This window comes from Hyposmocoma kahamanoa, unplaced genomic scaffold (assembly GCF_003589595.1).
Source record: "Hyposmocoma kahamanoa isolate Upper Pololo Valley unplaced genomic scaffold, ASM358959v1 80, whole genome shotgun sequence".
Lineage (NCBI taxonomy): Eukaryota > Metazoa > Arthropoda > Insecta > Lepidoptera > Cosmopterigidae > Hyposmocoma > Hyposmocoma kahamanoa.
Window position 1 is genome coordinate 4,279,995 of NW_020654051.1, and position 17,677 is coordinate 4,297,671.

At 37.1% G+C, this 17,677-nt stretch overlaps 1 protein-coding gene across 1 annotated transcript in view; it reads left to right on the forward strand.

The window, feature by feature from the left end:
• Positions 1-793: 793 nt before the first annotated feature.
• Positions 794-17,677, forward strand: part of LOC113233928 — a 33,024-nt gene continuing 16,140 nt past the window's right edge. Inside the window, exons 1-11 of the mRNA XM_026469163.1 lie at positions 794-906; positions 1,322-1,521; positions 4,310-4,473; positions 4,770-4,907; positions 5,324-5,526; positions 6,812-6,947; positions 8,410-8,505; positions 9,005-9,226; positions 9,986-10,086; positions 10,966-11,134; positions 11,607-11,770. Coding sequence (XP_026324948.1) covers positions 1,322-1,521; positions 4,310-4,473; positions 4,770-4,907; positions 5,324-5,526; positions 6,812-6,947; positions 8,410-8,505; positions 9,005-9,226; positions 9,986-10,086; positions 10,966-11,134; positions 11,607-11,770 — 1,593 coding nt within the window. The 5' untranslated portion in view covers positions 794-906. The remainder of the gene's footprint in view (positions 907-1,321; positions 1,522-4,309; positions 4,474-4,769; positions 4,908-5,323; positions 5,527-6,811; positions 6,948-8,409; positions 8,506-9,004; positions 9,227-9,985; positions 10,087-10,965; positions 11,135-11,606; positions 11,771-17,677) is intronic.

The window sequence follows — 17,677 nt, forward strand, 5'->3', positions numbered from 1 at the left end:
TACAATTATTGGTCTTCTAGACCGATGACTCTTAAAGTATGCATAGTAGTTGATGAAATTACAAGCACATGGGACTTGTCAACTTATGTCTCAAGGTGACGCAGTAGCTGAGCCCCTCAGATCTTTGAGATATAAAGCTCTGAATAGCACTGCAACTGTTATGAACAGGCGTGCAGCTTCCCATCAGGCGCACGACTTGTTCGTCCCGTCTCTCATCGAGAGAGGAACCCGTTTAGGAAGATCGTTACAAAAATTTTGGCATTTCATAAGTGGAATAATCCACATTATGCAGATAAGGTATGCAAGTAGACATAAATTACCTATGAGGTAAACATTTCACAAGAAATAAGGCATGGAGTTTAATTTGTTCGTTCAGATTAATGTATGAAATTTAGCATGTGTTTTTTTTATAAATGTTCTTAATTTTTTAATTTTTTTTTCTAGTGCTTAATTTACCAAAGTATGTTGCACTGAGTAAAAAAAATAAAATATAAAAAAAAGATGGGCGCTATACGCAAAACAGAAATAATTTACACGTGGTCTACGAGACAAAAAAGTTTGTTAACCAATGTACAGTCATAAGCTGCCTTGACTGTATTTTGTTCACCAACATTTATTTTCGCATGCAGATAATTCCAATGTCCATTTAGATTGATATCAGAAATAAAATAGATTGTATTATCAATATACAGCAATAATAATTTTGTATCTCCCGGATAAATACGCTCAGTCGAGCCTCTTTTACTTATTAAGCGGTTCTCCTTGGTTCGAAGTTAGTAACATTTTGGCGTTCCTTCTGATCACCCGTCCACCTCTCTACAAGCCACACGTCGATGTGTAGTAGTGACCAAACTTTGTTATATAATACTTTGAACTATTTGAATTCAGTGTATTTAAACCAGGAAGGTAATTTTTTCTCTGGTTGTTTTTGATAATCGTATTATTTCTTAACCTTTATTGCACAACACAAGGGATTTAATGCCATTAAGGATTTTTGTGCGTCTGATGATTTTAAACCGACAGTTTTTGGTAATCTTGGATAAGTTGTGAATTTGATTTAGTAAACAAAAGTAGCATCATAGGGTTTTATTGGATTGTTCTGGACTTACAATCAAAAAGTTTTTGTAAATGCAATAGCAATACCAAAGAACTTGTTTTGATTTTCAATTTACAATTCAAAAAGTTGAATAACAAATGAAGATGATGTTTTCACGAATTTTTTGTGGATAGTCTAATGTATACTCCATGTGAATGTGGTACAATAGAAACCATTCCATTTTCACTTTAAATAATTTCAAATTAATCTAGAGTATTTTCCCAGATGCTGGTCTGGATATGGCTGGGTTGCCTCGCGGCGGCAGTGCTTTTGTACTTTCGGCAAGTTTACAGCTTCTTTAAAAGGCGGGGTGTGAAAACACCCAGAATAATCCCGCCTTTCGGAAATTCGTTTAGTATTGTTTTACAGCGAGAGCATATTAGTGAACAAATTGTAAGAATTTACAAAGAATTTCCTGATCAGAGGTAAGTACACAGTTAATAAACTAACAAGGTAAAGTACACGGTGCTTAGAATATTTGTATCATATATTTTATTTGTAATAATGTTTTTACCTTAGAATAATAACGCATAGAAACCTAGTCCGCACACGCTAAGTGAGGCAAATTGAAGCGCGCCCAATGGGCCCACACGAGCGGGCGGGCCTTCAGTGCTCAAGGTCAACTTGCACCGCGAACAGCTCCAGAATTTTAGCTAAAAATGACGAAATATGCGGTAAATGAGTGTAAAAATACGTCAGACAAACGTAAAATAGATACATCACATTCCACAAGGAAGTAACGCTTTTCAACTTGTATTTTTATATAAATATTCACTAAAACCGAGAATTAACCTACTACTAAAACTAGCCTACATGAATTTGATTTTTGCCTCACTTGTGACAGTTTGTTTGATATGAAACTATTCTATGCTACTAATCTATGCGTTATTATTCTAAGGTTTTTACCTAAAACAATGACAATAAAGTTTCTTATTTCGTTGTCATAAATACATAAACGAATAACACTTCAATATATATTTCGCGACAACAGCTTTCGGATATATTCGTGAATTCCTAGTTTTCCCAATGTGCAATGTATTCGACCTTATTATACATTTTGAATTAAAACATAACATATTTTCTATCAATCTGGTTATATTCATTCTTTCATCATTTAGGATATTGTCGTTTCTATTGATATACAGCCACCGGCCAGAATAAATGTGATGTTTAGTCTTTTTTTGAAATTACCAATTTTTAAACTATGGACATTTTTGTTTTTCAAAATGTTTACCACGAACATCCAATAGTTTAAAAGTTTGAACAACAGTAGCTTTGTCATTTCATACCGAGCAACATAATTAAGAATTCACCGTTATTGGAACATGTAAATAACCTAATGTATAAAGATACTAAAAAAATGTGAGTCCTTGTTAAAGTTTTTATAGTTTTGTTTAAAATCATTAATGCGTTGCGTATAACCAGTGTCGTGCTGAGTGTGTAAACGGCGGGTACCGCGTTTTTCTATAAGCCTGTAAGGTGTCCCGTTCTTGGGCAAAGACCTCGATCCAGCCCTTTCTTTCTTCTATAAGCAAAGTTATTCAATTGGTAATATTTTCCGCGTCCATGCGTCAAGATCGTGACGTATCGTATTTCTACATTTCAACTTCTGTGCTCGTTCTGTGCAGTTATAGTGAGACAATCTGATGGCTAAGATAGACTGTCAAATTAATGTGGGTTCCCGCTTTGCTGAATTAAAAACTCCGTGTTGTTAAAATAATAAATTTGATTGTTTATTTTATTGAGTTATCATGATACTTTTACAACGATGACATTCTTACATTTTTTTGGGAAAATACTCCTCTAGTTTGTTGCTATTATTGATGGAAAAATCGAACAATAACACTAAGAAAAATTTCTTTGTGGACTGGACTGGACTGGACTCGAACCAGCGACTTTGCCAAACCGTGGCTACCACTCTCGGGACGAGTCTGCAGATTTTCTCTATATGCTTGATGCAGATCTTTGTTTTTCAGCTTAAGCTAGTTCGGTTCCAGCCGGATCGAAAATTTTTTTGTATGTTCATTTATTTATCATAAACCAGCGATCGGAATAGGTTAGATAAATAGAGTATATTTACCTGAACCTCGAAGAATAGAGACAGTAAGTGGAGACTCCCTTGCGACTACATTTTTTGTCCCAGATTTTTTCGATTCGAGAAATCACTTTAGTAGATTAAAAATTGACATTATTTGGGATATGTAGTAAGGTAGATTATGTTTATCTAAACTTAGCGAGGAGTTGCTGCAGCCACCAATTTCTCGGAATATTTAGAAAAATGCCAACAAAAAAATTCAAAATTTTTATAAATATACCTCTACCTACCTATCCCAAATAACGTCCATTTTAATGTACATAAGTGATTTTTCGTAGAGCTCCTTGTGAGAGTTCGTCAAGGGAAGTACTGCCCTCTTACCTATTTCTGCCGCCAAGCAGTGATGTCAGCATTACTGTGTTCCGGTTTTGAAGGGTAAGGCTGCTGGTGAAATTACAGGCTTATGGGACTTGGTCAACTTATGTCTCAGGGTGACTTAGAGCTTTCCGATATAAAGCTCTGAGTGGCACTGCAATTGTTATGGACAGGCGTGAAGCTTACCATCAGGCGCACGACTTGTTAGTCCCATCACTTAATATTATCAAAAAAAATGACTATCACAGATCTCTTTCTATTATTTGAATGGTATGGCGTTCAATTATTGGTTAGTTTGAGAGTTCAAATTATTTTGGCGCAGACTTTAACATTTGAAGATGTATATCGAGTTCTTAGGTTTTCGCGATTGTTACACATAGGAAATGAAACTATTTTTGCGGATTTAAATCGCGTATATTTGTTTTTATTAACTGGTTGAAGACTGTACCACCTCAGTCAACCGTGACCATGGGACCTGTAAAGGGCCCGAAACGTCATTTTGTTTGAAAAAACAAATATACGCGATTTAAATCCGGAAAAATAGTTTCATTTCCTATTTGAAGATGTAATTTATTTAAATTCGTGTCGTGTTTTAGAAGTAAAGTTGCACATGTGAAGAATAATATACATTTATTTGTTAATTATGGATTTCTTAATAGTAGTATATATTATAATGCTGCTTATTATAATGCTACATATTATAATACTATCTACTGATTTGTCTTCACTTACAAAAGTTACTAAAATTACTTTTCGATAAATAGATAAAACGATGTGACTGCTATATTCAATTATTATGTTAGGTTCTACGGCGGGTTCCAATTCCTGACGCCGCGTCTGCTGGTGAGAGATGTCGAGCTAATCAAGAAAATTGGTGTCAAGGACTACGAGCACTTCCTCGACCACAATAATTTTGTCAATGAAGAGTCGGACCCCATGTTTGGGAGGAGTATTTTATCTTTAACAGGTATCTAATGTGTGTAATGCTGGTATGAATATGGACCACATTAAATATCTTCCCAAATATACACTTCTTTTAAAAACGGAAGAGCAAAATTATCATTTTCTATAATTGAAACACAAATATCAAGCTTGTCTGGACTTGGTAGGTGAGCTGGCAGTTGTAGAGGAAACCTTAAATGCCGTTACATCGGAAAGTAACGGATTTAAGGGTAACTCAAAGGTTAGGACGCTAACTGCTTTTGGTGTCGAACAAAAATATGAAAAAATACCATCATCAATTTTACAACACGTGATCAACAGGTCAGGAATGGAAGGACATGCGGTCGACTCTCAGCCCTGCTTTCACCAGCTCCAAAATGAAAATGATGCTGCCACTAATGGTGGAGGTTGGTGATCAATTATTCCTCTCACTTCAGAAGAAAATCAAGGAGTCTAAACGTAAGTGGATTTTGGACATTTATCATTTTGTCGTGAAGGTTTTTGAATTTTTCTTCAGTGTCAAATGACTGGCGCTTCAACAAAACGTTACTAAATATGTATGACTATTTTACCTGTAAAGGGCCCGATTTGTTTGAAAACACAAATGTACATGATTTAGAACCCAAAAAAGTAATTTTTTTTCAAATGTGTACCTATCACGAAACCCTAAGAACGTTTTTCGATACGTTTTTTCTTTCGTTGTTGCGCTGCAACGCATAATGATTTTTTTAGACTATAGTATTTATTACTAGCTAAAGATCCGCAGTGTCATGTACGATTTCATATCTCAAAGCACTTGAACCTTTTCATAATATTAGTTAACTGTTAGTAATTTATGATAATATCAGTATTTTTATAGTTCCTTGTGTTTGCAGAGGGTTACCTGGACGTTGATGTGAAAGACCTAACGAGCAGATACGCGAATGACGTGATAGCCTCTTGTGCATTTGGCCTAAAGGTGAATTCTTACAAGGACGAAAACAGTCAGTTTTACGCAATGGGAAAAAGTGCTTCCGGCTTTGGTTACCGTCAGATACTCGTGTTTTTACTTTCAAATACTTTACCGACGATATCTAGAGTGAGTACCTTTGATGTTCTTCGTTATTGTGTTCTTGTAATGACGTCTGTGACTTGGTCGTCACAAAATGAAGTTCAAGAAGTTCTCCCATATGTTATCAAGAAATTTATTCATTCAATGTTGATTTTGTGACGCATATTACATTTTTATATAAGTCGCATAATAGCAAAGATTTTAATCAAATAAACCAGAATTTTGTAAAGATACTTGTAAAGCACCTATTTAAAGCTAAAAGCTTAGATGGAGGAAGGAGAGTAATCCCGAAGAGACGTGATTTTAGATCTTCTGTCCTAAGGCCGGCTCGTCTTTTAATGTTAAATCCACTGCCTCAGCATCACCATTAACTGTAGGTTAATATTACCATCACTTTCCATTACGTGGATCGGTCCGTTAGGCGGCTTGCTGGTCTATTAACATACATTTAGTAGCAGTAGAGCTACTCTTGAAAAAGCTCGTCCAAGGAAGCAACTGTCACCTTACCTGTTTCTGAAGGTCGCATTGGCAGTGCCCCTCAGGTCTTTGCAATTTAAAACTCTGAGTGGCACGCGAGCTTACCATCAGGCGCACGACTTGTGCGTCATCAATTACAGGGTTCTTTGTAAAGTACTAACAACCTCGTAGGACGATACTACTAACATCGTAAATAACTATTTATGTTTCATGACTTTTAATCATCAATATTTATTTCCGTACAAAAATAAAGCTATTTAAATAGATCGCTCTAAACCAATGCTCTAAAGGATGATAATTCTGTGTAAAACGCCGGAGAGCGCGGGTTATTCACTTGCATGTATAAACTTATTAAATACAGATCTAAAAAGTGTCAGATCGTACAGCGTACACTTAAAAGTTTATTTTTGGTAAATTTATTATGTTTTGTTAAACGCCATAATACAAAAGTTATTGTTTATGATGTAAGTAAGTAATATAGTCCTGCGAGGTTATTAATAATTTACGAATAAACCTATTTTTTAATCGACTTCAAAAAAGGAGAAGGTTCTCAATTCGACTGTATGTTTTTTGTTTTTATTGTATTTTTAATTTAGGAGCAATTATTTTAATGGTTGATTTTGCTATTTCTCCAATTCAAGGCGTTTTTCTCTCAATATACTTTGAGTAGTGAGAACCGTTTATTATTATCCAGTGTCAAGTCCTGTATAGTGGCGAACTAGGGGATATTTCAATAAAACTTAGCAAATAGACGTAATTCCACGTACTTTTGAGGTCGGTTTTTTTAGTACTCTGTACGGAGAATATTACAAAACATATTTTATCCTATTTTTAGATATTCAAATGGTCTATGTTCTCAAAGTCGGTGCAAGACTTCTTCAGGTCGCTGGTGATGGAGACGATGCAGAATAGGGAGCTCAAACAGATTAAGCGGCCTGACATGATACATCTGCTAATGGAAACTAAAAAGGGTAACATTTTCATTCTCCGCTTGTTCAGCTCGTTCAGCAACATTTGTTTTTCTAAATTGGCTTATCCTTTTTGTTTTCTGGGTTTGTTAATTTAGTAAAGTGATATTCTTTTTCTAAATTACTTTGAGTTCTGCCCTCAGAACTAATTTTATTGCTCTGGCATACTCATCAGGTGCTCATAAGAAAGTAAATATTCTAATTGTGGGACCGAGTCCAGATGGGCGAATCTACAGCCTGGTTGAGTATCCCACAGTTCTTGACTTTACTTATTACGTACTGATGAGTTCGCAATCGTGCACAAACGGTCGTTCGCAGACGCGGCCGCAGCGTGGTGTTGTGGGTTCAATACATAGCGAAAACTGGGCGGGGCCAGTCTGTGGCGACAGGTAGTCATTCTGTGATTGGTTATTAATATGAAAGGGCTAGGCCGGTGTCTGGCTGTCGGTGGCCGTCGTCCGTGCGAGGAAATTTATAAAATAACGGACCGTGGAAAGCCATCTTAAAGACGCCACCTTTTTTTTAACTAATAATTTAACCAGCCTGTGAGCTGGTATTTAATAAATGCTTTATTGTTAGTTAAAGCGAAAACTGTAAATGGGTGGTGCTAATAACTCACGAAGAATTATAAAATGACCTATGTATACATTTTTACTCTTCCAAACATGACGTTTAATTTTCATTGTAAAACTTCTTTAACAATAGTCGTAGTAAAAAGTACAATAAAAAATCTACAAAATCGAATGCGCTATCGATATATGTGTATATCGGTATATACGTAATAGAATCGGTTAGATTATGCGATCAAATTACATATCATGCCTTTGAATGTGGTTTGTCGTAACGGGTTTGTATTATCGGTGAAGTTTGTGAAAATGGAGGCCCCCTTCAATTTCCCCCACAGCTGGCAGACGTGACATGACAAAACAGTGTATTTGAAAGAAATAGACAATGCCGAATCACACATCCGAATTTCTTGAAGATTTCTTGATACTGTACATACATAATTCCATCAAGCCGCAGAAACTGTAATTTTTTTTATGACGCCAAGTGATTGAACGACCAAGTCGTGTGCCTGGTGGTACGTTACACGCCTGTCCATGAAACTTGTAGTGTCACCATTGACTTACAAATAAATGGACGACGGGTCTAATACAAAAACCACGAAAAAAATGTCCCAAGTCAACCTATTCGAAATTTAAATTGTAATTTCATCGCAGTATCGCGCTGTCAGTAGAACAAATGAAGACTAAAGCGGAGTTTGGCGCTCTGTATACGATTTTAGCGCCTTACAAGTGCGGACACTTTTTAGCACGGACCCGACGTCCATATAATTGTAAGTCAATGAGTGTCACGAACTCTTTCACAAGGAGCTATATTCATACTGTAATGTAATGTAAACATGTAAATAACGTGAGATGTTATAATCTACCACATTGGAACGTAATTATGTTTTACTTTTCAGGTAAACTAACCCATGATGAGAAATCAACTCACGACGCAGACGCCGGTTTCGCCACTGTAGAGGAGTCATCCGTTGGCCTGAAGCAAGTCAATAGAGGTAGGTATGTCAAATCAAAATAGGTACTTGCATTGTTTTAATATTGGAATTGTGTTGCTAGTATTGATAACACATTTTTGGCAATTGGTGGAGGAAAGGATCATCAAGGGAACCAATTGGAAACAACTTCTGTCACGGCATTAACGCATTTGGCGTCAGAACACCTATCTATGTCAATATAGTATTATATAATATTGTTTTATGACACAATGGCTTTATTACATTTCTGCTCTCCTTGTTATATAACTCACGAATTTGCACTTCGGTATGGGCACCTAAAGTATTAGTGTCTCCTAAAAATATATTAATTAAGAGCTGATTATGACAATGAAACTAAAGATAATAAACAATCGATTAGAGTGTGCTGTAGATCCCGTTTCGCTTCCAGATACATATGTTAATAACCCAATTTCGCTAAAAATGTCGTTTACGTTAGTTATGAGGCAGATTTAAATTTTAGCGTGTATTTTTTTAAACTAATTATTTATTATTTCCGCAGTATGGTCCGACGATGACCTGTGCGCTCAAGCCACGCTCTTCTTCGTAGCTGGCTTTGAGACTGTATCTTCTATCATGACGTCTCTAGTGTACGAGCTGGCTATCAACCCTGATGTGCAAGATAAATTGTACCAGGAAATCAGAGAGAATGAAGTCAAGAACAACGGGAAATTTGACTATAATTCTGTACAGAATATGGTTTATATGGATATGGTGGTATCAGGTAAGGGTATGAAGAAGAACTGTCTTTCGATTATTTGTAATAGCATCAGTATAACCAAAACCAAATGTTAATCTCCCTTAAGTTCTAGGTAAGGCTCTTCTTCAAAAGATTGTATAGATTTAGTTTTAAGTAGTTTGAAACCATACAATTTTATTATTACAACAAACAAATTTAGTTGACGATTTAAAAAATCTGATTTTGAAAATTTCTCGTACTTCCCGTAATGTTGTATCAGTTGTTTAGTAAAAGAAAAGTTTCTGGACTCACTTTAACAGAAGTAAAATAAAAGTAGATAAAATAAGACAAGATAAGATTTTAGACCTTAGCTTTAAAGCTTATTAAACCATCTAAATAGTGGATGTGTTAAATACAATAGATTACAACACTAATATGGCGTTTAATGTCGAAGCATCGAGATGATTCAAGTGGACAAATATGATTTCAAGTGGACAAATATTACAAATCCACAAATTATGAAACAGTAACAGTAACTTTTAATTGGACGAAAATCACACTATGGATAAAAGGAGAAATGTTATTCCAACAATTAGTAGCCAAATACCTAAAGCTTCCTTCTGCAAATGCAGCGGTAGTATGCCCTGTACAAGCAGAAATACGAAAACATGTTGATTGTACTTCAAAACCACAGTTTACCGTAGATGAGCTGAAATTGAAAAACAAATAAGATCTTAACTTGATGCGTCAATCATAAATGACCATATCATATTTCGAATATCTTGAAATGATTTTTTTTTCCAGAAACATTGAGGTTATGGCCGGCTGTCGTTGGTCTGGACAGACACTGTACCAAAGATTACAACCTCGGCAAACCTAATGACACAGCTACTGAAGATTACATTGTAAGTGTTCAAACGTAAACTGTCCTTATTTAATGGTTAATCAAAATGTACGTACTGGAAATCGACAGCATATCTTGACTTTGACTCACTCAGAAGTCGTAACTCCCATAAAAAAAACAAGAAATAAAATAGCTGCACTTTTGCCAACATAAAATATGTAGTTTGTGTGGACCATTTGGAACATTTTCACACGCATTTTAAACTAACACATAGGTCGCTGCTGATTAAATTTTAAATGGTACACATTACAAATCACAAAAATAATTCAAGTTTTCAAATAAGAATGTCCCAGCAAATCAAGGAAAACAATTCTTAATGAAACAAATGACGCAACTTTGGATAAACATACATTTATATAAATACCATGATACCGCGTACTTAACGCCAGTGTGCCTATCATCACGCTGGTGGATCAAAAATATATCTCTGCAATCAAACCTGCCCCTGTTCCATAACTGCACGTGATTCGGAACAATTCAATGGTCAAGCAGCCTCTTACACTTTTTCCAAATAAATTATTACTGCTCCCGTCACCGTTCATCATCATTAAGCCATATTTCTCAGTACTGGATAAGGATCACATCTAAAGAGCGGATTTAGAGGATTATCTATACCGCTGGCCCAATGCTGCTTGGCTTCGTAACCATAAAATCTCTGTCATCCTACCCTGCTTCGTAACGTCTCCAATCTAATTGGAACATTGGGGAGTGGATTTAAATACAACTTCATTTAGTACACTAAAATATGCCTAGCAATAAAACAGCCAGCTCGCGCCGCTTCTTGCTTGTATATTTTTTATTGTAAAGTTAGGAAACTGGCTGAAATTTATGTATACGAGTGAAATATATCTGTTCTTAATCTATAATTTTATCCTTTTAGATCCGCAAAGGCGAAGGTATCCAGATCCCCTTGTGGGCAATCCACCGTGACCCGAAATACTATCCAAACCCGGACAAGTTCGACCCAGAGAGGTTCTCTGAAGAGAACAAACACAAAATCCAACCCTTCACCTACATACCGTTTGGTCTTGGACCCAGGAATTGTATCGGTGAGATTCTCTCCTTGGGTACTTTAACTTCAAATGCTATTAAACTTGTAGTCATATCATTTTGTCTTGCCGAACCACAGGTGCCTTTCAATATTCCTACTGAAGATCTTTTAGCGCGTATGTTACGCTCTAGCGCTATGTAATTTTACGTAGAATGTGCAACCAATATAAACTCAAAAAAGTACGAACTATCTGGTCGAGAAGATCTGGTAAAGTAATAATTTACATATTTTATAGAGGTTTTGATAACACAACGGTTGTGGGTAACTAGAAAAGTGGTAGTCGGCGTGACTACAAGTTTAATAGCATGCGTGCATGTTTAGATGTTTCTTAGAAAATTGTGTAGACGTGATTGTTGTTTTCGTTAATATAAAATAATTTTATACATGAAGGTTTTACGAGTTCTAAAAGAAGTTGGACGGTATAGATTATAATTTTTAACTTTAATAGAATTTAAACGTTTATCTTACAGGCTCAAGATTTGCCCTCTGCGAAGTGAAGGTAATGGCGTATCAACTCTTCAACTCCATCGAAGTGTCACCGTCGAACAAAACGGTTATACCTCGCAAATTGGACCCCTCTACGAGCGGTATTCGCACAAAAGGGTCTCAATTGGTACGATTTGAGCTTCGAAAATAGGTGTCAATGAAAATTGTCAAAAATCGAAAACCCATGCGAACAAAGCACTAAGGTCATATTCTGTATCTATATTATGTTTAATAAAAGTTATTGTGTTGTCTTTTTTGATAAGAGTTAATACTGGAGCTAGTTATTTGGTTTGGACTTGTCATTCAACTTTGGTCGTTATATCGAGTGCTTGGCAAAATTTGCTGCTCAAAAGCTAGTCATGCTTTTCAAGGTCAAACGGTACTTTACAACTGAGCCGCTTTAAAGTCTTTATCAAGCACATGTTCGCTGATATATGAAGTACTGCTGTCGCTTTCGGGACATGGATAGCTGCCTTGGATTGGTAAGCGAGAAGTACTCTCTTTTGGATGCGTAGTTCCAAAATTTCAACCAAAGCAGGAAAATGGTCTGCTTATACAATTTTGTTCCACTGGTCCATTAGAAATTTCAGAATACTCTATTTTAATGTAATTCGGAATCTTTAAAATTAATGATATATTCCGTACGTAGGTACCTATATATTCAAGACAGGTTACTAATATAATTATATGCATATTTATGCGGGGGATTTAAATATGATCGTGAATAAAAAATAAAGCGTCTTAATATTCCTGTTAACACACCACCTCGTGTCATTTAGTAGCAGTAGAGCTGCTTGTGAAAGAGTTTATTCAGAAAAGTACTGTCAGCTTACGTATTTCTGCTGCCAAGCTATAATGTGAGCATCATTGCGTTCTGTTTTAAGCAGTGGGACTTGTCTACTTTATATCCTAGGACGACGGGAACAGTGGCAGTGCCCTGAAAGAAAGATCTATGCTTTGTGATTTAAAGCTTTGAGTGGTACTGTAATTGTTATGAATAGGCGTGTCGCTTAGCACCAGGTCCACGACTCGTTCGTCACTTGATATCATAAGAAAAGTCAAAATTTCGGAAACTTTTCTAACAAATGAGCTGGATTCTTCCTTTTTACCTATATGTATAAAGTCAGCTACACTGTAATTCATTTAGTTGCTTGTGTATTATATTGTTTAAATAAAATGTTTAATTGTATTTTAGTGTTTTAGTTGTTTACTTAATACCTTTAGTAGTATTATTATTATTATGGATACAAGGATCGAACAATCACGAAGAAAAATTCCTTAGATGAACTCGAACAAATGTCTGTTGCCTCACCAAGGCTACCGCTTTCACCAACTTAGCAACATGTCAAACAGTAGGTATTACGAAATTATCTATGTGCTTGTTGTTGTGCGGACCTTTATTCCCTCAAGCTGTAACGTTGTTCTTGTCGAGTCAATGACAAACCAGTGTTATATTTTGGCCCAGTAAGCAGTCACCTTTATGCCCCTATTTGTTGCCTGTAGCAGGTCTTCGCGGGTGCAGCTGGTCGGGCACAATGAGCACGAGAGCAAGTGAGACATGCTTTGAATGGGGGATCCGTTTGCACCATGGTTTTGAGTTCAGTTGATGTATTTCACCATGTAGTCTCTACATCAGCCAGCTTATGACATGAGACGGTTCAGGGATTTCCATATTGACCACCGCAACAGGTGCCCGCGGGAAAGACTTTCGGCTGGGGATATAACATCAAGAGGAGCAGCGAGCTTGGCTTGCCCAAGTTTGCGTCTCGCGTTTGTTGGCTACCTTCTATAGTGGTGGTATGTCGAAGGAAGCTTCTACGGCTTGATAATCGTACTGGTGGGAGTTTCTGGTCAAATAAAGGGTGCCGACTATCAACAAAAAACTGTATAATGAAAATGGTTAAAGTCATATTTTATATATGCGCCTTTGCTGGCTGACTTTATCATCATCATCATCATCCACAGCCTGATTTCACCCACTGCTGGGTATAAGCCTCGAAGTTTGTGCCATCCACCAAGGTCCCGTATTAGCCGCATCCATTGACGCCCCGCGACGCGTACTATGTCGTCGACCCACCTCGACCGCCAATCAGTCGACGTCCCGCCCAGCCCCATTTGAGTTCCATGATCCGAGATCCAGCATCCTGGATTTTTGTCCGTCGTCGGAACTCAACGTTCGGAACTCAGTCTACAAGGCTGATGCCGAGCATGGCGCGCTCCATGACCCTCTGTGCAACTCTCAACCTGTATACAGTTTCCTGCGTGAGGTGCCGAGACATGGACATGTCTCGGCACCATACGTCATGGTGGGCAGAACAGACTGATTAAACAAGCGGGTCTTCAGACACTGTGGAACCTTATCCGCTTTAAGGATGTCATCTAACTTGCCAAACACAACCCATCCCAGATGGATTCTTTTTGTGATCACTTTAGGCTGATACTCTTTGCCAAAGGACAGAACATGTCCGAGATAGACGTACTGATCGACTCTCTCCAGCCTCTCATTTCCCACCGTGACAGTGGTACTTGAGGGACTGGAGAGGTTCGCCATAATTTTCGTCTTGAACATATTCATCCTCTGGCCAACTCTCAAAGAAGCGTCATATAGTTGTTCCAGCATCCTTTGGAGATCGTCGAAACTTTCTGCAAGTAGCACGAGATCGTCCGCGAATCTTAGGTGAGACACATGGACATCATTGATGTTAATGTCGTGGTTATCCCATTTAAGGGTTTTTACGACATCCTCAAGTGCTGCTGTGAATAATTTTGGGGAAATGGTATCTCCTTGTCTCACTCCTCGCTGGATTGGAACGGGATCGGTTAAATGGTGAACTCGTACCTGCAGAGTGGCTGAATGGTAGAGCTCCTGGAACGCATCCACGTAGCGGGAATCGATGTGGCAGCAATGAAGAGCATGGAACACGTGGTTGACTTTTACGCGTGAATATTTAGGAAGAAATTCCGTTTTGAAGTCCCTTGTTTAATTAATATAATATAAGATACTTGGGTATGAAAGCAAATGATATCACAGTTGTGTTTAGTGGCGTCTAATGACCTTGTTTCCAGAAATACATAGATTTTTTTTATTCTGACATATTACGGGTATGTGGGTTACCTAAATTGTTATTCGGCACTACTCGGTTCATAAATGAAGCATTTTCAAACATAAGACTTGATTATCACTAGTATCAGGTTTCTTACCACGGTATGACTTCTTTTTATTTTCCCGATATTTCGGAACGGTTGCACGCTCCATGGTCACGGGTTGACGGGTTGACGGGTTGAAAAAAAAAAGTCATACCGTGGTAAGAAACCTGATACTAGTGATAATCATTTAGTGAATAACCACGAAAGTCTTAAAATCTATATAAGACTTGATGATTAAGTAATAATATGGGTATGATTTGGGCATGACCTCCAAATTATTTCGGAGGTTAAATTCAATTCTTCTCCGCAACTAACTTTAAGCATTATGACACGCATTAAGTGTAACAGATACTTTGCTTTTTATGACAAAGCGCAAAATTATTAATTTATGTTTTTGTTTATATATTATATAAATACTGGTCACCTAAATTGTTATTCAGGGCTATTCCATTAATAAATTAAGCATTTTCAAACATAAAACTTGATGAATAGGTAACAATATTGACTTTGATTTCTAAACTAATCCGGAAGTCAAATTTTACTTCTCTCCCATTGACTTACAAATAAATGGACGACGGGTCTAATACAAAAACCACGAAAAAAATGTCCCAAGTCAACCTATTGAAACGTAGTGACATGTAAAGGAATATGAAAAAGCTAAAACGTTGAATTTAAATTGTAATGTCATCGTAGTACTGTCTAATTTTGCTTGCTTCGCTGTCAGTCGAACAAACAAAGACTACAGCGTGAATGACGCTCTGTATATGATTTTAACGCCCTATAAGTTCGGACACTTTTTAGCGCGGACCCGACGTCTATATAATTGTAAGTCAATGTTCTCCCCGCAACTAAAAGTAAGTATAGTGGTACATACTCAATCCAGAGAGTAAATGATTAAATTAATAATGGTGTACTTTATTTACTTCGTGCTAATTCTAAAAGATATTTTTTATCACAAAGAGCAAAATTATCTGTAAATATTTTTGGTGGGATTCCAATCAACTATATTTAGCATAGCACCGACTCGTAGATTGTGAAGCTCAATTTACATTGCTGCAGAACGGAATCGAAACGAATTTGTGTCATCATCATAATCATTTTAGACTTCCACTGCTGGGCATAAACCTCCCCCAAAGATCGCCACAACTACCGATCTTGCACTACTTGCATCCAGCGAATTCCCTCAAGCTTCACCAGGTCATCGGTCCATTTTGTGGGTGGTCTGCCCACGCTGCGTCTTCCCGATCAGCTGTTCTGTGAGTAATGTATCCCGCCCACTGCCACTAGAGTTTTGTAATTGTATGATCTCATACATTCTTTGATGTAACACTGCGCACGCGGCGATTTACTTTAGCCACGTACCGCACTTTTAAATAGGTGATTCACATTTTATTAATGTTGGTAATCACCAACTGTCCACCGATACTCTATATCAAGGAAAGTTTTGCCACCATTACACCTGTATTTTATACCAATATACTTATTATTATTTTCTTCGCAAGCTTTTCTCTGCGAACTACCACTACAATCTATGTATGGAGTAAGGTGGCCCATACAGTAATTCTTTGTGCTATGTGGGTTACTCCGGTTCTTTTTCGGATTTTCGGATATCCATTCCATTCCTGATTGGATCTCGCAGTGAAACTTGGTGCATAGCCTCCCCATTTTGATTTTAGTTTTTAATAATGTCTATATAGGTACTTATATAAAACAATTTATGTAACCATAGCACTGTCGCCGTTAGTTGAGACAAAACTCAAAACCGAGAAAATAATGTAGAAATGAAATTAAAAAATATCTACTTTTCTCTTGCATTAATTTTATACCTTAACCACTTAGAGAAAAAATAAAAATGGTGACAGATCGGCCTTTTTTACTGATCATGGCAGTTTAGACAACAATTTTTTTAAATGTCACATGCGTCCCGTCAACTAACGGCGACTGAACATAATGAACGGACGAGCCAAGAAACAGATTGCGTATCTTCCGGAAAATTCTTGCATAATCTCAGGAATTCCAGCAGCTACCGTGCAGTATCTGGTTTGTACGTTACATAATTGACAGAAAGTTTATTATGTTAAAAATTAGCTTCTATTCCGGTCTGCGGCAATGTAAAATGAGCTTTACACTATTAGTAAAATGTGAGTGAGTATAGCGGTCTATGGTTGGTACTGTTTTGGCGCACGCGCGCACCGGACGTCTTACGTCACGTCGCCATTTATGTGTGTGTTATCATTTGTCAACCAAGTTGGCCTTGATTTAGTTTAGAATTTTTGGTATATAAGTGTGTATTCCAACCACTGAGGTAAACCTTCCTGTTTATATTTCGTTATATTAGTGCTACTATAGTAATTATACACTTTTTCAAGCGAATATTGAAGTTTTAAAAACGGGCCGTGTGAAGCTGCCTTAGGAGCGGTTACATGGCGAATTTTCTAACGTGCAACGTGATTCTATCGCTGCTTACGTCGCGCGCGTGTGTAAGGTAGACGATTAGCGACCGCATCGTTACTATATTTCGACTTAAAACCGCTGTGTGTTACTGTTTCTAATGAATTATTGCGCTCAGTCCAGCTTTTTTTGCTTATTAAGCGGTTATCGCTGTTTCTAAGTTCTGGCAGTAAGTGTAAGTAAAATTTTGGCATTTTGGCCGATCCCACGTCCTCTTCTCCACATGCAACACGTCGCTGTGGCGACTCACGGCATTGTAACCAAACAAAGTTTAGTATAATACTTTGAACTATTTTAATTCAGTGTATCTAAATCAGGAAGGATATTTAGGAATGAAGAATACGTCTACGGCATTTTAAATTAATGTAGTCTTTTTGGTAATCTTGCATACATGGCGAATCTGAATTAGACTGTTTAAGATTTCGTGGCTTTTTTTTACTGAATGTGAATGCGGTAA